General features: G+C 49.3%; 1 protein-coding gene across 1 annotated transcript; it reads right to left on the reverse strand.

Annotated features, from left to right (window-relative positions):
• Positions 1-14,429: 14,429 nt before the first annotated feature.
• FABP5 (fatty acid binding protein 5) lies at positions 14,430-18,318 on the reverse strand. Its single transcript, XM_084864316.1, has 4 exons — positions 18,161-18,318; positions 15,866-16,038; positions 15,394-15,495; positions 14,430-14,669 (listed from the first exon to the last, which is right to left on the reverse strand). The coding sequence occupies exons 1-4, from the start codon at positions 18,237-18,239 to the stop codon at positions 14,616-14,618; spliced, it is 408 nt and encodes a 135-aa protein (XP_084720442.1). The 5' UTR covers positions 18,240-18,318; the 3' UTR covers positions 14,430-14,615.
• Positions 18,319-18,680: the final 362 nt, after the last annotated feature.

The raw sequence follows: 18,680 nt of genomic DNA on the forward strand, positions 1-18,680 counted from the left end.
GATTTGAAAAAGCAATTTCCTGGGTGGGACAGATGAAATGAACACCACTGTTCACAAGGCAGCCACACTCATGATGTTCTAGAACTGGTGACGAATGACCTTTCCTTCTGGTTCCTCTCTCAGCTTCTTGGCATTTCCCAATGAGACCACGGAAGGCACTTTATCATAGAAGGTTTATCAACTCTATGTTCACTACCATACATCGAATGAATACATTCCATAACCGGTTGCTCAGACCTCCTCTATCTTACTGCAATGTCTCTTACAAGCGACATGAGTTGTGTTGGATGGAATTAGATTCCCTCCTTTTAGAAGGCAAGCCCTACACATTCTGGCATATAGGCCTTGCCTGGGAAGACAGCTCCCATTGATAACTTAGTTAAGTTTCCATATTTAAATTAGTTTGAAGTTTCTCAAGACTTCTTCATGTGTTTGGATTACCTAGACCACTTTTTCCCTTGCCTATTGTAACTAGCCACAAGCCTTTGGCTGAAAAAGTGAATGGGGTCAGTGGATTCATACCATGCTACTAGGAAAGAGTTTACATCAGAGTTGAAAAAGAAAATCAAGTTCTTAGGATTCAAAAGTCTAGTAAACAAGTTCTCAGGAACCAAGAAAAGTCAGAATTCCCTGTATGCATGGAAGCTTCCCTGAGATCTGCCCACAGCCTGCCTGGGAGTCAGAGAGGCCCCCGTTGGGGCTCCACAGGAGCCACCTGCCTGCCCAGGACAAGCCCCCAGGCCTCTGGGTTGGCTTTTCTTCGCCTTAAAAATGAAGTATTTTACTGAGTTGTTTCTAATGTAGGTCCCCTTGGCTTCAGTGTTTGATTTTAAGTAGCTTATTGTACCTACTTTTTCTTGTTTTGTCTTCTTTATTAATCATGCTCCTCCAGTTCCTGGCTCTATGCCCTTTGAGATTTAAACCAAAAAAAAAGAAGAGGAAAACAGAGCTGATGTCTGTTTCCTCACTGCTGTGAGGAAAGAGAAAGTAGAAACATGTATTTCTTTGCCACTTTTTGCCTCTTGCCCCTTTGTCTTGTCAAGTTTCACAGATTTATTGATTCTTTGTCTAAAAGACCACAAAGCCTCCTGCTGGGGGCATTTCTTCCCATCTTCATTCTCTTGTGAAGGCTTCCAGGGATTTGCCAACATCCAATGGGATTTGTAGCTTTTGGTCTGTCCCTCTGTTCTTTGTCAGTTTAATTTTCAGACTCAGCCAGGGACCCTGAGAGAAATGAGTAAGACCTTTTCCTCCCCTACAAGACCGGCCTGTGAAACCAGGAAAGTCACTAGTGAGCCCTGGAGAAGGCAGGGGTCTTAGGGCTAAAGGTCGTCTTTGTTGTTTTTATCGCTGTGACCTGGGGAGAGAACGGTGATGTGGCCTGGGAAGAGTAAGATGCAAGAAACAGGAGCAAGGCAGGCCTGTGTCCCTAGGCAACGCCTGGAAAACCTCAGTGTTTTATTTGTTTTTGCACAACGCCTGGAGTGCAAGCTGTTTCTTTGCACTCCAGCCCCTCCCTGCTCATTCAAGAAGCTCATTCACAGCGTTCAAGTACGACCTGCAAGCAGCGGCGAGTGGCTGTGTATTTACACTAGCCCTTCTCAGGAAGTGCTAGCTGACTCCTGCGGCTGAGAGGGGCTTGAGCTGGAGCAGAGCTTGTCTCACTTCCTGCGATGTTTACTTAACCTGCAAACTGGAGTTTGAGGGCACACACCACGCGCAGTCCAGAGGTCCTGCTACCCTGGGCCCGCTGGTGACGTTGCGACGTGAGAGCGATACAAGAAAAAAGGCAGACTATGGCCAATTGGCTCCCGTTCCTTTCCCAAAACATAACTCAGCATAGAACTAGATGGGAAAATCTACCTGCTCTTCTGATGTTTAAAAGCTCTTTCTTCCCTAAGTGATAAAGGCTGTTCAAAAGCAGTGAAAAGACTAATTGTAGAAGGGGGTGTTAACGTAAAGAGAATTCAGACCAGTAAAGAATTTTTGTGAGTTTATTTGAGCCAAACTGTAGACATTTGCTGGGAAGCAGAACCTCAACTGATTGAGATAATGCTCCAGAGAATGGAAGGTAACATCTGTGTTTATTCATTGCAATCAAAAGAAAGGGACGTAGGTGGGTTACTTCAAATTCATTGCTGATAGATTAAGGAGGTGGGGTAAAGCAAAGTGGGGTGTGCTGGGGAGACCTCTGGGATCCGGTAAAAGTGAGAGGATGGACTTGTGCTTCTTTTACAGAGATGGATACAGGATAGTTTAACATAATTAACAGTTGACAATTAACGTGATAACAATAACAATGAGAAAATGTCCTGGTGCCCTGAGGGGACCTGAGTAAAAAGGAAGTTACTAGTTACCCAGACATCTCACAGATATGTTATCTTAGAGGAAAAAAAAAAAAAAAAAAAAAAAAAAAAAAAAAAGGAAAAAGGCGAATGGGCTCAGGAAAGATCTAAGTTGATCTCTGTCAGGGAAAATATAGGCCTAGGACATGACTACCCACTATAACCTGTTAGTAGTTAAATATTCAATTTTTAGACCATCTTTTGTGGTTACTTTAGGTCTTTGAGTTTGCAAGACAGCCATGCAGGCCTCCCCTGAGCTTGTCAAGTCAGCATGTGGCCATTTTGTCCACGGGGGAAACAGGATATTCAGCCATTAAAGAATCTGGATCTGCCTTTTTTTTTTTTTAATTACTTTAATTTTTATTTTTTTACTGATTTCAGAGAGATGAAGGAAAAGGGAGTGAGAGACAGAAACATCGATGATAAGAGAGAATCATTGATTGGCTGCCTCCTCAACACCCCACTCTGGGGATGGAGCCCGAAACCCAGGCATGCGCCCTGATCAGAATCAAACCGTGGCTTCCTGGTTCATAGGTCGATGCCCAACCATTGAGCCACACCTGGCTGGGCCTGGATCTGCCCTTTTCAACTCTTAGCCTGCCTTTGTTGAGGCTCATCTCAGGGTCTAGCTCAATGCAGGTGACTACCTGAGAATGATGGAGTTAAAAGAAGCCTAACCATGCATACCACTTAAGATTGCACCATAGCATGTGAATTCTGTACAGAGTGTAATTTTGTATCAAGAGCATCTTTCCCCATCAGTTCATTGCACTGTTAAACCCACCGAGGGCAGGGAGCACCTCCCCGCAACGAGATGTGATGAGTTTCGGTCTGTAACGGTGGCTTCCTGACCAGAGCACCATGCATTTCCCCCACCCGCTCCGCAGCCAGTGGGGCCTCCCTGTTTGGCAGCATACCAGACATGCTCTCATCAATCAACCTCCTGAAACCCCCAAATCATCTCCTATCTGAGCAAATTGGGCCTTGAGTCTGCTTCCCCTGTGAGGACTCTTCCATTCTGTTACCTGTTGGCAAAAAAGGGCCACTTCTGTCCTGCCCCTGATCCTGCTCCCCGTCCTACCTGGGGACCAGCAGGCTGTCAGCGCTGTGCTCTGTGGACACACACTTCTGGAAGGACCGTGACCCCTCTGACCTCTGCCTCCAAGAGACTGCCCGGGGCTCTCGGGCTAGAATCTTCTGAGTGAGGTGCGTCGTGGTGGGGCCAGTGGACCCCGTGGTCATATGCACTTCATCTCACCTCATTCACCATAACACATGGCCCCATTATGACTGCGCAGAGGGACATGGTGGCCCTCAGTGATGTCAGAGACCCTAAGCAAGAAGGGAGACCCCCATCTGGAGCATGTTCGTCTGATGAGGGTGAAGTGAGAGAGCTGCCTGGAACCCCCTGTGCACAGCACAGCCTTGCAGGGAGCCCAGCCCACGGTGCAGCCTGGGCTTTCACACCCCACGCCTGCCAGTCAGCACCCTGGACAGCAGCAGGGTAGGCGTGGGTGGAGGTGATGGGGGGGGAGGAGGGGGGGGGGAGGGGGGGGGAGCGGGACTGCACAGGCACCTGGCTCTCTACTGCCAATTGCTTTTAAACATCTGCTTCTTTGTTTGTGGAAAGGAAACAATAATTGTATCTACTTCACTTTTCAGGACTGAATGAAGCTGTGCATCCCGAATTCTTAATATCTGTCATTGCCGTCAAGAATGGTATTTCCCGTTATTATTTCGAGCAGGAATTATCCAAAACACACATTGGTTTGGTGCGCAATGTTACCTCTAAATTGTACACCACCATGTCCTCATGGGCAGACCAAGTCCCTCAGCAGCAAAAGCAAAGGTGCAAACATGAGGGTCAGGAACCTCTGAAGGGGCGTGGGCAGCGGCACAGTAAGGCACTTACCGCCAATGGTCACGTCCAGCGCCTCACTCCCTCCTCGCCCAAACCTGGCGCCAGACCTTTGACCTCAGTCTGCAGGTCAAGCCGCGCCCACTGGTTTGCTTTATTGGGTTTGCTGTTGCTTCTCTTGTGGTTGAGTCATTGTTACTCACATTTTACTATATTGGTAGAAAATGAATGTTTCAAGCTCACACAAACACATGAGTAATTTCATATTTAATGCATTTCTACACAATCATAACACTACCTGACACATAAACAAGTCTTCAAAAAAAAAAGAGTTGAATTGATGAATATTAACCATAATAATTCAGGAAAGGGGGATAATCACAGATCTATAATCAAATTTTTATCCATGAATCCAAAAATCTGAAAAGCTCTGAAGACTGATATTGATATCATCATTCACTTGCTGGCAAATGCTAATTGGATTTGAACTCATTTAGCAGCAAATCCTGAGATGAACAGATGCAGGGCTGTGCATAGCCTTTATTTATCCCCAGCCGTGTGAATCCTCACCTGGTACCCGGCAGGCATTTTCATGCATTTGATGGCAGGGTGCTGCCCGCAGGTGCCTCTGGGAGAGTGGTATACTACATGAGTTAACACGTAGGTATCAGATACACCAAATTAACTTCCTAAAATGCAAGGCAAGTCCAGAATGCAAAAATATATGTGGCCCAAGAAGTTGGAATTTGAGTGTCTGCCTTCTACTATGACTCTGATTTGTTTTAAATGCTACCCCTCCCCCCCCCCCACACACACACACCTGTGACTTCCCCACAGACTTGGATGAAATCCCCACTTTTTCCCAGGACTCCAAGGCCACGCCTCATGCCCTCCCCCTCCGCCTGGCTCCACACCAAGGCCCTTGCCCACTGCACCATTTCCACTTCTTACTCCTGCTGGGAGAGCAGCCCTTGTCCCCGTCCCACCTGCTCCTTTCCTGCCTTTAGGTTTCCACTTAAATGTCTCCTCCTCAGAGAGGTCTCTCCTGACTGCCCACCTTTGGTTCCTGCTGTTATTATTCCCACCAGCGCCCGCTCCGTCCTCTGGCAAGTACGTCAGCCTGGAACAATTACATTGGATCTTGCTTACTGTCCATCTCTCCCTGCAGATTCCAAGCTCCATGAAGTCAAGGACTTTTTACCTTTATAAATTTTTGTATACCCAGCCCTTAGCATGACGCCTGACACATTGTAAGGGCTCAAATATATTTGCAGAATTGAATGGATAAACAAATCATTCAATTAATCCATCTCAGTCATGCTGACATTGGGGTGGGATGCAAAGATCTCCTCAGCTGACTAGTCAAGGCTGTCCCCTGAGGAAGACCTGGCTTATGGAGGAGATGGGTATCCTACCTAATAAAAGAGTAATATGCAAATTGATCATACCTTTGCTACACCCACCAGCCACTTCTACCAGCCCTCCCACCAGCCATGCCCACCAGCCACACCCACCAGCCAATCAGAGTGAACATGAAAATAAGCCCAACCAAGATGGCTACAGCCACAGAGAGCAGGACTGAGGCTTGGGTTTCCCAGGCAATGGAGAAAGCCAAGCTTTCTGCCTGCCCTTGTTGGCCTAAGCCCCCACTTAAGGCTACAAAGTTTTACTTATGGAAGATAAACAAATCCAAACAGAAATAGTGGCAGCCACAGAGCTGGAAAGAGCGGGAGGTTAGGGTTGCCCCTGGCAATGGAAGAAGCAAAGCTTTCCGCACCCTTGCTGGCCCAGGCCTCCACTCCAGGTTACAAAGTTTCAATTATAGAAGATACATAAATTCCAAGAGAAATGGCTGCCGCCATGGAGCGAGCAGGAGGCTTGGCTCCCCTCCAGGCTACAAAGTTTCAATTATAGAACAAAAATAAATTCCAGATACCAGGGCCTCCACTTGGGTCACCAGGGGGTATGGGTGGCCTGCAAACCACCACAGGCCCATTGCTCATGCCGCCCCATGCCCCAAGGGAACTTCCACCCTGATCTGGAACACCCTTCAGGGCAAACCAGCTGGCCCCCATCTGTGCACCAGACCTCTATCCTATCTAATAAAAGAGTAATATGCAGATTGACCTTCACTCCAACACACAATATGGCTGCCCCCATGTGGACATAAGACGGCCACCACAAGATGGCCAGCAGGGGAGGGCAGTTGGAGGGACCAGGCTTGCAAGGGAGGGCAGTTGAAAGGGACCAGGCCTTTAAGGAGGGCAATTGGAGGCAATCAACCCTGAAGGGGAGGGCAATTAGGGGTGACCAGGCCGGCAGAGGAGGGAAACTGGGGGCAGACAGGCTGGCAGGGGAGCAGTGAGATATCAATCAGGCTGGCATGGGAATGGTTAGGTGGTGATCAGGCTGGCAGGCAGAAGAGCAGTTGGGAGCCTGCAGTCCTGGACTGTGATAGGACAGTGAGACATCCCTCAAGGGGTCCCAGATTGGAAAGAGTGCAGGCTGGGGTGAGGGACACCCCCTTCCCCCCACCCCCCACAGCCCTTGTGCATGAATTTCATGCACTGGGCCTCTAGTGTTGTATATAACTGTGGTCTTGGTATAAGAAAGCATTTTGCTCAGGCTCAGGAAGAATGACTGTCACTCAGAATCTGGGGGTGAAATAAAACCCATGAGAGAGAGAATGTGGCTCTCTCCTGGACAAACACTCAGATGACATTTTTATGGAATTATCTCTTGGGCTTATTGCCTTCATTAGCATTGTGTTACCTCATTTTGGTCTGGTGTCTTATTTCTTATTTAAATATGTGTCCTTGTGCCCCTGACATTGGAATGGAAACAGCACCATTTGCCCAGCTGCCCAAAAATACTGTCTAAGATTTAAATGTGTTCAATGATTTCAGTTTCTGGGACCGTGGAATTACTGCCTATTAGCAGAGTGAAGGAGTTAAGCTGTCCTCAGAGCCTCCTCCTGACAGCATGAAATGGGAAGGTCCGAGATGATCTCACCCATCAGGATCCCTCCAAGGTTTCTGGGTGCGGTAACACATCTCATAAAATGACACGTTAGGCAGGTCAGCCTCCAGAACTGGCCATTTTCCAAAAGTCTGCCATTTCCAAAAAGGATGGCTTTTTTTTTTTTTTTTTTTTTTTTTTTTTTTACTTCCTGTATTTCTGCCCTGTGTGGCTGAGGGAGGAAGCTGAGTTTAGTGGTTAGGGCAATCGACTGAGTCAGCAAGCCTAGCTTCTATATTTGGCTGTATGATTTGCTGAAAGCCTTTGTCAAACCAACTCAGAATCATGAAAGAAGTCTTTGTTCTCTCATACATAACTTTCCCAAACTTCGAGTGAAAATGACCTCCATGGCTGAAGCTGTACTGAAACTCTGCGACATAGCGTTGGGCTTTCCCTTGTATTCCTTAGTAATGGTCTTGTCGGGGTCAATAGACAACCAAACAACCAAGCAAGAAACGAACTAAACCTGACTCCAGGGCCCGCTGGTACACCCACCCCGGGTTGCAGGGCCATGCACAAAGACGAGAATGAGAATGGAGACCCTCAGAGCTATGACCAGGTAAGTGAACTCCCTGGTCTTACTGAAACCAGCAGATGATAGAGAACACTGTCCCATCATAATAAAACATTGGCACTGTAACTGGTGTATTAGGGTTGACTCAACCAACATTTCCTTCCTTTTAGATATTTGGTTGCAAAAAGGAAAAGGTATGTTCCTTGGAGGAAATTAAGAGTTCAGAGTGACAACACACCTTCTCATTGGCTGAGCTGTGGCATTTTCCATTGGCTGGGCTTGTTGCTGGGCAAGAAGAAAATCTTCCTGCCTTTCGCTGGGATAGCAAAATAGATCCCTTTCCTGTTGAAGATGCAAGGTACTATCTTCCTGTTTGGGATCATGGATGGTAGGATATACCAGTAAGAGCTCCTTGTACAGCCTCTCCAGACTCCAATTTTGATGTGAAAAGTTGAGGTTTCCTTTGTTGATTTTCATGGTCCTAATGTGGGATAAGACTCAGTCTGGAGGTTTGGGTAGGAAACAGAGCTTGTGGACCTGGCAGCTGCTGGTGAGGGATCTGGGTTTATACAGGACCAAGGGAAACCATGGAGGGTCTCAAGCAGGAAATGAGAGATGACTTTTAAAAAAATATCTTCGTTTCAGTACAGCCCAAGGAATATAGTCAACAGGGTGCGAGGTGGGGGTTATTAGACTTATTTGGAGGAATCACTGGGTTATGTGTGTCACTGTGTGCCACTGGGTTATATATAATCACTCTGCTGTACATCTGAAACTAATATGTTATTAATTAATACATTATATTAATTAATATATTATCAACTGTAATCAAAAACAATTTAAATGAAAATTAAAAAATATCCTAGTTTCACTTTCAGTAATAGAACACTTGATATTTGGAATAAATCTCTTACAAAAAGCAACTGAAAATACTGGACAAAATATGTGTTAGTATTTCCTCCAAATGACAACGTGCTAATAACATAGTGACGTGTCCGGCCAGGGTCTGGGATGCAGGGACTTGGGCTGGCTGTAGGCGGGTTTGGCCCTGCGGCATTTGCTTGTGGATCTAGAAGTGGCTTAGCTGTCCTTTTGGCAACAAAGCAACCATCTGCCTTTGTCTGATGGCACATGGGCTGGCTTCACCTTCTATTGACTTAGAAAGTGCGTGGTGGCTGGAAAAGTAGTTATGAGGATGTCCTCAGACGGCTGTTAGTGGCAAAGATTAAAACACACGCCACCCCCTTGGAAGTGGGAGCTGCTTAAGTCATCAGAATATGTCCACACAGCATTTAAAAAGATTTTTTTAAAAATTACTAAGAACTTGGAATACACCTCATAATGTTCTGTAAAGTGAAAAAAAATCCTGACTCTAAAATATTATGTATCTGACCCTTTGAATCACAAGATGTGCATATATAGAGAAAATTTAGAAAAATTATGATAGCAGCTCTCTGTTGGGATTGGGTGATGTTAATTTTTTATTAACTTGCTATTTCCTGTAATAATGAAAATGCAAAAACATTTTAATGTAAGTGGTTTTAATTGTATTTTTAATGATAAATAGTATATTCAAAAATACTACAGGAAGGCACAGAGAAGAAAATGAATAGCCCTGGCAATCTCACTGGTGTATTAGGGTGACGCTAGAACCAACATTTCCTTCCTTTCAGATGTTTACTGAAGAAAGAGCGCTTATATCCTACCACCCATGATCCCAAACAGGAAGACAGTACCCTGTACCTCCAACAGGAAGGTGATAGACTTTACTAGCCCAGCAGAAGGAAGATTTTCTTCTTGCCCAGCAACAAGCCCAGCCAATGGAAAATGCCACAGCTCAGCCTATGAGAAGGCATTGTTGTCACCCTGATCTATTAATTTCTTCCAATGAACTTTCATTTTTCTTTTGCTAATGACTTCCTTACCTAACCTCCTTTTCTTTTTCTTTTTTTAAAAAAAAAAAAATTTATTGATTTTTTTACAGAGAGGAAGGGAGAGGGATAGAGAGAAACATCAATGTGAAAGAAACATTGATCAGCTGCCTCCTGCACACCCCCTACTGGGGATGTGCCTGCAATCAAGGTACATGCCCTTGACCAGAATCGAACCTGGGACCCTTCAGTCCACAGGCTGATGCTCTATCCACTGAGCCAAACAGGTTTTGGCCTAACCTTCCTTTCTAGAAAAGCTTTCCATTTTGTATAACTCCTCTTCTTGCTGGAATAGATGCTGCCCGAATCATGAATCATTTAATAAAGCTAATTAAACCTCTAAAATTTACTCGGTCGAATTTTGGTTTTGTAGCACTTCCCTTTCAATAAGTTTCTCTCACTCCGCCATGCTGTCTGTCTCCACGCAGGCCTTTTATAGTTGCCAGTCCCTCTTCCTAGCTCACAACGCCCGCCCCCAAATGTGGCTCTCACATTCTGCTCGTCTTCAGGGCTCATTCCCTCTCTGAGCGGCCTCCTGACCATCCCACACAAAGGAGCTTCAACTCGACTCATTCATATCACCCTACTTGGTTTGACTTTTTTGTTGCTGCTTTTGTCACTGCAGGTCACTTGTTTGAATCATGTATGCTCCCTTGTCTCATTCTAGGATGTCAGTTCCAGGAAAAAGGACCCTGAGCCTGCTCTGCGTTGTTTGCCATGTCATGTGTCACCAAAACTTAAAAAAAAAAAAAAAAAAAAAAAAAAAAAGGCTCTTCAAAAACATTAAAATTCTCTTTTCAGACATTTTCAAAGTGCAGTGTGTAGGAGGAGGAGGAGGTGGGGGAGGAGCAGATGGGGGAGGAGCAGATGGGCTTGATCTTGGGTATTGCTCACAGGTGGTGACAGCTGACTGACAGACCAGAGATCAGGAGACCGTGATTTTCCAGTTGCTACAGGCAGAGACGCATCACACCACCCGCCTTTCACAATATTTTAAAACACGTGTCTCTGGCTTTTTACACCAGCTCACCCACTTCATTAGTTCTTCCTGCTGACCCACATCACACACGAGCACCATGGCAGGGGCTTTCTGAGAGGGGGCACTGGGCGAAGGGAGCTTGTTGACGCAGCACCCAGACAAGAGTGTGCTGATGCCCAGAAACTTAGAGCTGAATTTCAGACAACAGCCATTCAGAAGCCGTGACTGCTGAGCAGCAGCCTCGCTGAGCTGGCACTGTTGAAACCGAGGTGCTGAAAAGCTTGTTAGGGTCATGGCACCAATTCAAATGCCAGAAATCTGAGGAAACAGTTGAAGAGATGAAGACTAAAGGAAGCACTGGGTTAGAATAAGTGCACCTATTCACACAGCAGGTGGCAAAGGCTTGTACTGCTGCAGAGACCTCCCGGAGTGGTCACTGTGCTCCAGGGCGGAAACCCACTGTTGCCTGCACATTTTCCTTTTTTGAGCGTTTGATTTATGTTCAACCATCTCTCTTGCTTGAAGTGAATTGTTTCTAATCTGCGCCATGTTCCTCAGACAACTCAGGTCAAGTTGTGACAGACCTCGCCTGTGGGCAGACTGCTCAGCGGGAGGAAAATGAGGTGCGTTTGTTGACTGGAATTGGGCAAGGACTTCCTGGTGGAGCAGAGTGTCCCACACACTTGCCCAGGGACAAGGCTGAACCCTCACTCCCACGTCAAACACGCATGTTCTGCAGTCACACACATACTCCCCCTCCACCCCTCCCACGTCTGTGCTGAGTAAAGGACTGACCGAACTTAAGAAACAGGGCTTAAAAAAACACATCGAAGCAGAATTATAAAAGGCCTTAAGTGATATTAAAAGGTGTTCAACGGGCACAAAAGAAGCCATTAATTTATTAATGAATTTATTTAACTAATATTTGTTGAGCATCTCCTGTTGGCCAAGTTGATTCCTAATTGAGTGATGGGGAGAGAGAGCGCTGTAAAAGCAAAGTCCCTCCTTCATGGAGCTTCCTTCCCCATGGGAGATAAATAATAAAAAAAGACAAACAAGGAAATAAACGGTCAGTCAGGACTGGCAACGAGGGCGGGCGGCAGAGGGGAATAGTGGGTCCCGGAGGGTGCAGCCTGATTCACACTGTGGGCTGGGGATGACTCACTCCAGGGCGACTTCTGAGGACAGACCTGCAGGAAGTGAGAGCTGAGGGGGCGGGGCCTGCGTTTTCCAGGGAAGTGATCACAGGCCAAGGCGGAAGGAGCAAAGGCCCTGGGCGAAAGCACATCTGCGCCATCCGTGGCCAGTGGTTGGAGGAAACGTTTGTGTGAGGAGAAGAAACCAGGAGGGGATGCTGAGATGTTGGAGACACGGGCAAGATCAGATCGGACCTCGGTAAAGATTTTGGCCTCTACTCTGAGAAGCTAAAGGAGATTCTCACCACGAGTGACACACTTCATGATGCTCGCTCTGGGAGAATGAACATGCAGACAAGGAGGCCAGCGGAGAGATGCTGGTGGGTTTTGAACCAGGGTGGTATCTGTGGAAGAGATGAGAAGTCCTCACGAATTTCTAAATATATTCTGCAGACAAAGCGGAAATCGTTTGCTAATGGATTAGCTGTGGTGTGGGAAAGAGAGATAAACGTTGAAGATGACTCAAGGTGTTTAGCCAGGGAACTGGAAAAATGACATTCCCACGGATTGGCATGGAGAATACAAGAGGTGTAAGTTAGAATAAAAAATAAGAAATTTGATTTTGGAAAACAAGCGATTAGTGTCTTGTGCTGTCCCTCACTCACCATCAGTGGGATTTAGATTTACATTTTAATGAATGAAAGTTTACATCAGAGTAAAAAGTTCAATTCCCCAGTTGCACTCACAGTATTTCAAGTGCTCAATACCCACTTGCATGTGGCTTCTGCCCAGACTGGACAGTCGGTGTCACCGAGCGTGGTGGTCCCCGGGAAAGGCCCACTGGGTGCCAGAGACATGCAGCCTTCGCTGTGTGCTGGGCCCTGGGCACTGCTCCCTGTACACATGGCACCGAATCTTCAATCGGCTCCTCGGGTCAGGCAATGCCATCCATTCACCAAGGATGTGGCTAGTGTTCAGAAGAGGGAAGTAAGTTGCCCTAAGGCACACAGCTCTTGAAGGGCAAAAAGCCAGAATTGGATTTCAGGACTGTCTGCTTCCAAAACCCAAGCTCATAAATCATCGAGCTCTAGTTTAGAAGGCTACACTGAAATTAGTCTACACGTGATTTAGTCTGAAATTAGACTCGACATCCACGGGGACCCGCCCACCAGGCTATGGGTGGCAGGTGTGGAAGCCCAAGAAGGAACCGGGAGAGCTGGGAGAGCTGGGAGATCTGGGGCAAAGGGAGTCTCCCAGAGGGAGACCTGTGTGCTCAGAACCAGCCGGACACGTTCCCGCGCTCACCAGTTCAGAGGAAAAAGCACGCCCTCTGAGGCCCTAATTCATACCTCTGCACAGGGGTCTATGGATGCTAGAGGGCTGCTTAGCAGAGAGAAGGGTTTAATTGACACCAGGTAATATAAGGTTCAGATCCTGTTCTACCCATGATTCTCAACGAGGTTTGGTGCCACTTAGAAGAGGGGTGCCATGAGTGTTTTGTGGCAATGGCTTTAAGACGCTGATCCCATGATAATGTTGCTGCAGCCCTGCACAATGCAGAGAACTTCTCACCCACTGAGTCAGGGCTCCACAAGTCAGGTGGGAAACATGGCCCTCAGCAATGCCCGCCCATGACCATGAGCTGAAGGACAGAAGTGAGAACTGGTGGGAGGCAATGGCCCAAGACTTGTCAGAGAAACTGCTCCCCACCTGCCTAGACTCACTTCTTTCACTGAATCACGCAGAACACAATGGTGAGCACCCATGTTGGGGGGCTCTGAGCATCACAAAACTACAAAATATTGGCCCGGGGACATAATGTACTGTTGTCAGAAGCAGGATGAGAGGATGAAAGAGGAACTCTAGGATGGAGACGAAAATAACCAAGAGGAAAGTCAGATAGAGAAGCCGGTAGCGAGCAGCATGGTCCCATAAAAACATTGCAGGTTCAGCTCCCGACCACAATAAAGCAGTGACGTCCTTCCTTACACCTCCAGAGCCACCTCTGAGCTTCACTTTCAGTCCCACTTTCCGTCTGCAGCCCCCGCAGGACTGGTAAGGGCCGTGCTGTGGGTGAGGCTCTGGCTTGAGGGAATGCTGGGGCTGGTTTGATCCATCCAGACCACTAACACGTCTACACACTGGCAGCCGGGCCCCTTCCCTTTCTTATCATTCCTATCAGCACTTTCCATGTCCTTCAAGGGTGTTTCCTTTGCTTTCACAACTTGACTGTTTGGTACAAGAGGCCTCGCTTTCAGCTTATCTCAGCTTCCGACCTGCCTTCCTCCCTGCTTGCTCATTTCTAGCTTTTCATTTGAAGTGAGAGACGAGTGACTTCCTTTCATTTTAACTTGTAGGGGCCACAGTAGGCTCATCAATTGGCCTAATTTCAATATTTAAATTAATAGTGTATGTGGCTATTTTCCCATGGCAAGTGTCTCTGCCACAAATTTAAGATTCTTGAGTTGACACAAAGATCAAATAGCATAGGGCAAGCTTAAGTGATGGGTAGTGTATCTGTCACAGAAGTAGCTCTCTATTACTAGAATGTGATTTTTATAGTTACCCTCAAGACTACCCCAGAACTTATTATTAAAACTCATCCCTAATTTCCTATCAAGCTTTTTTTTTAAAGCATACAACAGTGGTATAGCATAAACACATTTATTTACTAACAAAATGGTCGATCTTCATTAAACCAACTCAGAAACAGTGCAGGTAAAATGGTTGTGATAACTGAACAGTGATGGGAAGAAGGCGTGGAGAGATTTGCTCATTGAACTGAGCTCGTTTATCCTCGTGGCCAATCCCCGCCTGGAAGGACGATGGAATTTTTACTCCACTTTCTCGTAGACCCGAGTGCAGTTGACATTGTTCATGACGCATTCCTGGGAGAGAGAAGGATATTGGAGAGTTAGATCTTACATCCTAGGGCAATGGTGGAAGGCAAGTGCTAGAATCAGAATCCTATGAAACCTGTCACCTGTTTCACAGATGAACATATATGTTAGGATTCCTGGGTTTGAAAGGCTAGAACCTGTTATTTTGCTTAAGATATGCATGTGTTTTGCTAAACATACTTGATCTATAATATCTAAATTACTTATTTGGTCTTGCAAACAGTATTCCTCATTTTAAAGTGTGTTGTGTTTTTAAATTGATTTTAGGAAGGGGAAAAAGGGAGGTGGGCAGAGAGAAACATCAATGTGAGAGAAACATTGATTGGCTGCCTACCATGTGCATTCTGACCAGGGATTGAACCCCCAATCTGGGTATGTGCCTGACAATGCTCCAGCTAACTGAGTCCCCCCTGCCAGGGCAGTGTTCCTGTTTAAAGAAATGGAAAAGGTATGGCCCAGAGGGCAGTTTGGTGCGCTGCCTCTGATGCTGGACAGTCACAGCAGGGCCCGGACTGGACCCAGCCCGGCAACACCACTGCCCGTCACCTCTCTTCCCTGTCCACAGAGGACTTGGTGGTTTTCAGAGTTCAGTGCTTAGCTTGTCTTGGTGCACTTTCCTGCCGGCCTCGCTGCCCTGCTCAGGATCAGTGACACACAGTTCTGCGAATGATGAATGCAAAAGCGACGCCCGAGAGGCCAGAGCGGCACTTACCACCACCAGCTTCCCGCCCTCCAGCCGCCGCGTGATGGTGCTCTCCTTCCCGTCCCACTCCTGGTGCTGGACCAGTGCACCGTTGACGAAGTTGCAGACGGTCTGCAGAGACAAAGCGCACTTTTTAACTTCCCGGAGGACGTTACCTGCAGCTCCCATGACGCATAACCTCCTGGACCAACATTTTTTTTAGCTTTTCCACTCTGGTCTGCTTCAAGCCCGTGTTACTCATAATATAGCTGATGCTTGTCAACCTAGATACACATAAGGAGACCCTCAGATGCTCATGCTCCTTCAACTAGTTTTACAAAGCAGACCAAGCTGTGGCCCTTTCACACTAGTCTATTAACTCAAGTCATTAAAATAACTGGAGATGTCTTTTATTCAGCAGCTCCTGCCTGTCAATGGGAGAATGTTACTCATACAATCTATCATTCCAGAAGCTTCTGGGACCATGTACGTGACGCCTGACCTGAGTTTTCCTGCCATCTGCTGTAGTCTCTTCAAACTTCTCTCCCAGGTTGCATGAGAACTGGGTGGTCTTCAGTGTGCTCTCGGTTTTGACGGTGAGGTGTTTGCCGTCGGAAGAGATGACACAGTCGGGCTTGGCCATGGCGCCCATTTTCCGCAGAGCCATCCCCACGCCTGTGAATGTCAATCACAGTCACTGTCAGGAGGACCGGCGCTCCGGCTCACAGAGTGCAAGCTGTGAGCTCATTGCAACCCCTGTGCTGGCGTTCTCTCCACTTACTCACTTCCAAGGACTATGGTAAACACAGACCCAGGGCTCACTCCGAGCTAGCACCAGACGCACACAGATTCATGGGAGCCTGGAGACGCCCTGTGAGCGGTGATAGCACCGTCTCCGCGCTACAGATGACAAAGCAAGCTCGCTCAGCTGGGAAGCGCTGAGCTGGGAGCCACGATGCAGGCCGTGTGGCTCCAATCTCAGCTCGCAGCCCCTGTGGCTGATGGCCTCCGGAACGCGCGGGAAGCACCCGGACTTGTAAAACTGACTTCCTCAGTTCTGCGGGCCTCCTGTGCCAGGACTCCGGCACAGAACAGGCCCCTGGCAGACACGTGGTCCACATACCACACAAACAGCACCCGATGCCGGGATACCCCAACAGTCAACGTTGTAAGAGGCAGAACAGCACCTTCGTGGTGGTAACAAATGGAAAAATCTCACCCTCAAACACAGAACATCCCATAGCTCTGCAACTCGCCTGCTATATCGGCATCATATCTAATTTATAGCCAGTGTACTTTGTCTACAAAAAAACTCAGACCAGCACCACCGCCCTATTTCAGATGAGGAGACAATAACCTGCGCAGAAACATGGGCTTGAGGATGGACCCTCTGCAGGGCCTGACCCGTCCCGGGAGCCCCCTCGCTGCCGGCACACATGGTGCCCTGTGCTCGGGCTGAGTTCTCCCCATTCTTATTTGGACTCCTGCAGTGCTCTGCTCCCCCCACACCTTCACTGCATCCCAGTGAACCGGTGGGGCAAGCCTCATGCCTCCAGAACCTCGGAAACACATTGGCTTCCAATGGACAGAGGATGCGTGGCCCTCAGACAGTGCACACCGACGGGGTATTTCTTGGGTCTGAGTGCCCAGGTCACCTTGATCTGGGTTTACGAGGGGCCTGCGGTTTCCCTCCAGCCCCCTCCGTGCGCTCATCCCCATGGACACAGCCGCACACTGTCCTGCCGAGACACTGCCGAGGGAGCTTCTGGAGGCCGCAGGGACGGTCACCCGTCACCGGGGCTCGGAAGCCCTCCCCATCCCGCAGTGGCCTCAGGGCTGGCAGCCCCGGCAGACAGGCCCAGGCTCCGCCACTGTGACAAAGATCCATTTGTGTTTGCTTATCACCCCAGTGTCTCCACCGGCGTTCAATCCTCGTCACTGCCTTAGGAAAGGGCAGGGTTATTCAGTTTGAGACAGTGAACTCGAACCTTCTCCCAGGCACCCATTCTCTAGGCTTTAAGGAGTCCGGGGCCTTCTGCAGGGCCACGCCCATCTGCATGCTGGAGGGGTGTCGCAGCGCTTCCCCGACAAAGACCATCGCCCTCCACAAGCAGCGGTGCCCGGCCGCCCTCAGCACGTCTGGCCACCGCCCTCAGGGGCCTCAGACACGCATCGCCACCGAGATCAGCACTGCTGGCGCCACGCCTCTGGGGCCGGAGGGAAGGATGCCCCATGCATGCCCCAGGGAGCTGCGCCGCGCAGAGACCGGGGGTGGGAGGGGGAGCTGGGGCGGTATCGGGGTTCAGACCTTCTCCAGGCGCCGGCGGGGAGAAGAGGGAGGGACCAGCGCGCCTTGGGTGAACAAAGGATGCGGCACAGTAGCGAAGGGTGGGGAAGGGGCAGTGGGTACAGCCGCTATGGGGCGAACCAGGAGGGTGGCAGGAGGAGGGATTAGTCGTAGGGATTAAAAATAATAATAATAATAACGGAAAAGGGTACGTAGCCCAGCGGGGTGCCCCAGGCGGCGGGACATCCCTGACTCGGGGGACCGCGGCGCGCACGCCCTCTCCTCTCGGCGGCGGCGGGCCGCGTGGTGGAGGCAGCGGGGACCGGGCCTCGTGGTGGGGCTGCGGGCGGGCGGGAGGGCTGCTCCGGAGCCCGGAGCGTCGAGGGGGACCCCGGACAGACGAGCTCGCGTACACACACACACACACACACACACACACACACACACACTGACACACATTCACAATCACACTCGCACGCCACGCTGCGGACCCGCCGGCCCGGTCCTCACCTAGCTCCTTCATGTACTCGTCGAAGCCTTTGCTCTCTACCAAGCGCCATCTCCCGACCAGCTGCTGGATGGAGGCCATGGTGGGCGCGGAGTCGTGCGGGCTGGACGCGGAGCGGAGTGAGTGCGGGGATGGAGCGTGGCGGGAGCCGGCGGGGAGCGCGGCCGCTTTATACCGAGGCGCGGGGCGGGGCGGCGCCGAAGGGCCAATGGGAGGGCTCCTCGCCCCTGCCACGCCCCCGCCTCACCCAGGCCACGCCCCCGCCACGCCCCCGCGCTCCGGGTCGGAAGGTGCGGACCGGCTCCACCTGCCCCGGAGCCGGCTCCGCCCGCGGCGCCTGCAGGCGGGGCCCCGCCCGGCGCGCCCCACGTGGCCCCGGGAGGTTCCCGCTCCCTTCACCCCGGGAGCCGGAGGGGCGCCCGCCTCTCCCGGGCCAAGTCTCCCCGCCAAGTTCCTTTCCGTTTAAAACACCCAACGCGCGAATGAGCCCTCCCTCCTCTCTGGGGCGCTGCAAGGGATGGA

The sequence above is a fragment of the Pipistrellus hanaki genome (assembly GCF_964339955.1).
Source record: "Pipistrellus hanaki genome assembly, chromosome: 17".
NCBI classification, from domain to species: Eukaryota; Metazoa; Chordata; class Mammalia; order Chiroptera; family Vespertilionidae; genus Pipistrellus; species Pipistrellus hanaki.

Coding starts and splice junctions, on each gene's coding strand:
- FABP5 (XM_084864316.1), bottom strand. CDS start 18,239: ATGGCCTCCATCCAGCAGCTGGTCGGGAGATGGCGCTTGGTAGAGAGC. Junction 16,039..18,160: donor CGAGTACATGAAGGAGCTAG/GTGAGGACCGGG, acceptor TGACATTCACAG/GCGTGGGGATGGCTCTGCGG. Junction 14,670..15,393: donor AGGGCGGGAAGCTGGTGGTG/GTAAGTGCCGCT, acceptor TCTCTCTCCCAG/GAATGCGTCATGAACAATGT.